Source organism: Amborella trichopoda, chromosome 3, assembly GCF_054954075.1.
Source record: "Amborella trichopoda isolate Santa Cruz 75 chromosome 3, AtrichopodaSantaCruz75HAP2 v2.0, whole genome shotgun sequence".
In the NCBI taxonomy this organism is placed as follows: Eukaryota; Viridiplantae; Streptophyta; class Magnoliopsida; order Amborellales; family Amborellaceae; genus Amborella; species Amborella trichopoda.
The window spans coordinates 56,027,535-56,030,882 of NC_142338.1; the positions used below are offsets into that span (position 1 = coordinate 56,027,535).

A 3,348-nucleotide genomic window follows, 5' to 3' on the forward strand; every position below is an offset into this window, starting at 1 on the left:
ATGCATTCCTAGATGGATGCTTTAACCGTCTATGTATGTAGAAATGCACTCCTAGTATCTATTGTTTTAGATGGACGCTTTACACTCTGAACCGTCCGTATTATGTAGAAATGCATTCATCCCCTCATAAAATAACAGAATTTTCCATTCCACAGAGAAAGGAAAAACACAGTTCCCATACTTATGCTTAATAAAACTATTATTACAGTTTACGTATGTGACGGTGATGGGATTCTGAATTCAAAATTGAAAGTTACGTGTACTTGAGCCTGCGTACACCCCTGCAACGGTGCTGATTCCATATGCCCCGATGCTGCTTCTCTCTTGCAATAATATTTAAATGGAGGCAAGGCTTTCGAACAGACCACCTTAGTCTCTTGTTTTTCGGAAGTGTAATAATAGTTTTCTTAAGCACAAGTATAGGAATTGTGCTGCATCACATAGAAAAGCAACACAGCAGGTCAGGTCAGGTCAATTGCGAAGGGGGTTTAGACCCCCTCCACGCGGTCGCAAGCTGGAGTACACTTCGACTTTCACATTTGAATTCATACCTTCACCATTACATACATAATTCCCCCCTCACCTCACCTCACATCCGAGAGGACGACGAAAATAATACACAAGAAAAATTTATGATCACAGGGAGGGTGGTAGTGCTATTACCACTCTCAACATAAAGTAACAACCCAACAGTGAAACCCACAATCATTGAATTTTCCAAAAGAAATAATAAAAAGCAAGGATCCATCATCATAAACAAGAAACAAATAAAGTAATTTAAAGAGAACCAAGAAAAAGCACAGAAACGAAATGGGCTCTTCCATAATCAATTGAAAGGCATAAAAACGTATCGATTAAAAAGTGATTCACAGGGCAACGGATCGGATCCATCCATCACCATATCCATCCTGAAACAAATAAAAAAAGCAAAGACCAATGTCTGTCCCTCCCTCCACATCCAAACTAAGAAGTCGCAGTTACAGTCACTCTAAAGAGACCACCAGTACACATCATCTTAAAATTTACAGAGCGGGCTCAAAAACAACCCTCAAAAACCACTACCGACCCAACTAACCACCCTCACTTACTCGTCTTCCTCGTCCCATTCTTTGCCGGAGACTACACACTCCTCTTTCCCTTAGTAGGGGTTGCCTTGACTGATTTCACAGTCTTTGGTTTTTTCACTTTTGGAGCTTTTGAAACCACAGGCTTCTTCTTTGCTGGAGCAGCAGCCTTCTTCTTTCCTGGAGAAGTTTTAGCTGAGGTTTTTGCCACCTTTGTGGGCCTGGACTTTGCAGTTGTTGCCTTGGGCTTTGCAGCCGGTTTCTTGGCAGGAGCAGCAGCCTTGGCCTTTGGTTTGGCAGCTGGCTTGGACTTGGGTTTGGGCTTCGCTGTTGTGGCTTTGGGTTTGGCTGCAGTTGAGGACTTGGTCTTGGGTTTAGGCTTGGGCTTTGGGGCAGTTGCAGGCTTCTTTGCAGCAGCAGGCTTAGCAGTCGGCGCAAGCTTGAAGGATGATTTCACCTTGGTGAGCTTACCCTGAGCAACAAGTCTTTTGAGGTTGTAAAGGAGGAGTTTCTTGAAGGTGGGGGGAAGGTGAGACTTGTACTTGTCTTCAATGAACTTAGTAATGGCATATTGACTTGAACCAGTCCTCTCCTTGAGTGAAACAATGGACTCTGTGATCATCTGCCAATGAAATGAAAATACCAAGAATCAGAAAAAGAAAAAACACCCTACAAACCCCATGGTGTGATATATTTATGGGTATTTCGGCTAAGTTTATAGAGTACATGTCATAAGCTAATATCATCATACATAATGTCTTATCACTATACGGCTAAAAATTTCATTTAAAATGTGTTAAAACTAAAATTCAACCTTCTTATTTTCAAGCACTCATATGGTCTCCTTCTCAAAAAGAAGTATCCTAAATTTTAGATCCATAAAACGCTATTAAGTAAGTCTATTTCACAAAGTACCAAGAATCACAGTGTGTTCCTGAGGGAACATGTGAGAAAATACTTTGAACACAAGTACACCTGGGAACAGAGACGAACAAAGGGGTATGAGCAATAACACAAAAAGAGAGCACAGAGGAAGCCATCAGTTACATAACTCAACAAATTGATTACCGGTGTGAAAAATTGATTTGAGAGAGCTTCGGTTACGGAGAAAACCCAAAAATGGATAATGGGGTACGAGTTCAATTGATATCTAAGGAATTAAGAACACAGAATAGAGCAAAGCTCATAGAAGATAACAGTAAGGCACTGATTCAATAGAACATACGGGTGAAACCAGCATAGACAACAAAAAAGGATTACTTCCTGGAGAGATTTCATTATAAAAATACGCATTACTTCCAGAAGAGATTCGGAATGCAAAATACAGGTGAAACCAACAGAGATAACAAAACGGATTATATCCAGGAGTAATGCAGAGAAACTCAGAGGCATCGCAAAACAAGATAATAAGAAATAATCATTCGAAAGAGAGAGGTTCCAAAAGAAAATGCAGAGAAACTCAGAGACATTATAGGAAGATCATAATCCATGGGCAATCATAGAGAAAAACCTAGCACGAGAGAGTCCAACAACAAAATAACTTGCACAGAATTTAAACTGCAGATACAGAGAATACACAAATTCATAATTAAGAAATGACATTTTTCAGAGGGCATACCTCAATGTAAGGAGGATGGGAAGGAGCTGCCCTGCTCCTTGGCTTCTTAGCTTTGGGCTCTTTTGGGGTCTTCGCCTTCGTGGATCGGCCCCCTTTTGCTCCTTTCTCCTCCACTGTAAGATTCTCTTCAGTAATAACGATAGCCTCTTCAGCGGGCGCCATTGATGATCAGATCCAAATACCAAAAGTTAGAGAGAGAAAGAGAGAGACTATCTTCTAATGGCGAAGAAAAACCCAAACAATAGAACCAAAACGGAGAGAACCCCACTGAATCTGGATATGACTCTAGAGAGAGAGTAGAGAGAGAGAGATATCTGGGAGGATAAGACTCTAGAGAGAGAGTAGAGAGAGAAAGATTTATCTCGGAGAGAGAGTAGAGAGAGAAAGATATATCTCGGTGAGAGAGTAGAGAGATAAAAGCTTCGAATTTGTTTGGCTCAAACGAGGCGTGGCGACGCTTATATACCCACCGTGTACGGAACGCTAGACAAAAGGTCGACGTTGATTGGCTGGAACGAAGTTCACCCGGATCCGCCTTATCAAATATTTGAATATGGACCGTCCGATTTCAATTTATCGACGGACTACAACGGCTCTTGCACCACTATACTTGTGATCCATGCTATGAACCCATTTCATGGGGGTTTGGGTGTGTTTTCAACCTCA

At 41.4% G+C, this 3,348-nt stretch overlaps 1 protein-coding gene across 1 annotated transcript; it reads right to left on the reverse strand.

Moving 5' to 3' along the window:
• Positions 1 to 802: 802 nt before the first annotated feature.
• LOC18429493 (uncharacterized) lies at positions 803 to 3,116 on the reverse strand. Its single transcript, XM_006838779.3, has 2 exons — positions 2,683 to 3,116; positions 803 to 1,686 (listed from the first exon to the last, which is right to left on the reverse strand). The coding sequence occupies exons 1-2, from the start codon at positions 2,842 to 2,844 to the stop codon at positions 1,120 to 1,122; spliced, it is 729 nt and encodes a 242-aa protein (XP_006838842.1). The 5' UTR covers positions 2,845 to 3,116; the 3' UTR covers positions 803 to 1,119.
• Positions 3,117 to 3,348: the final 232 nt, after the last annotated feature.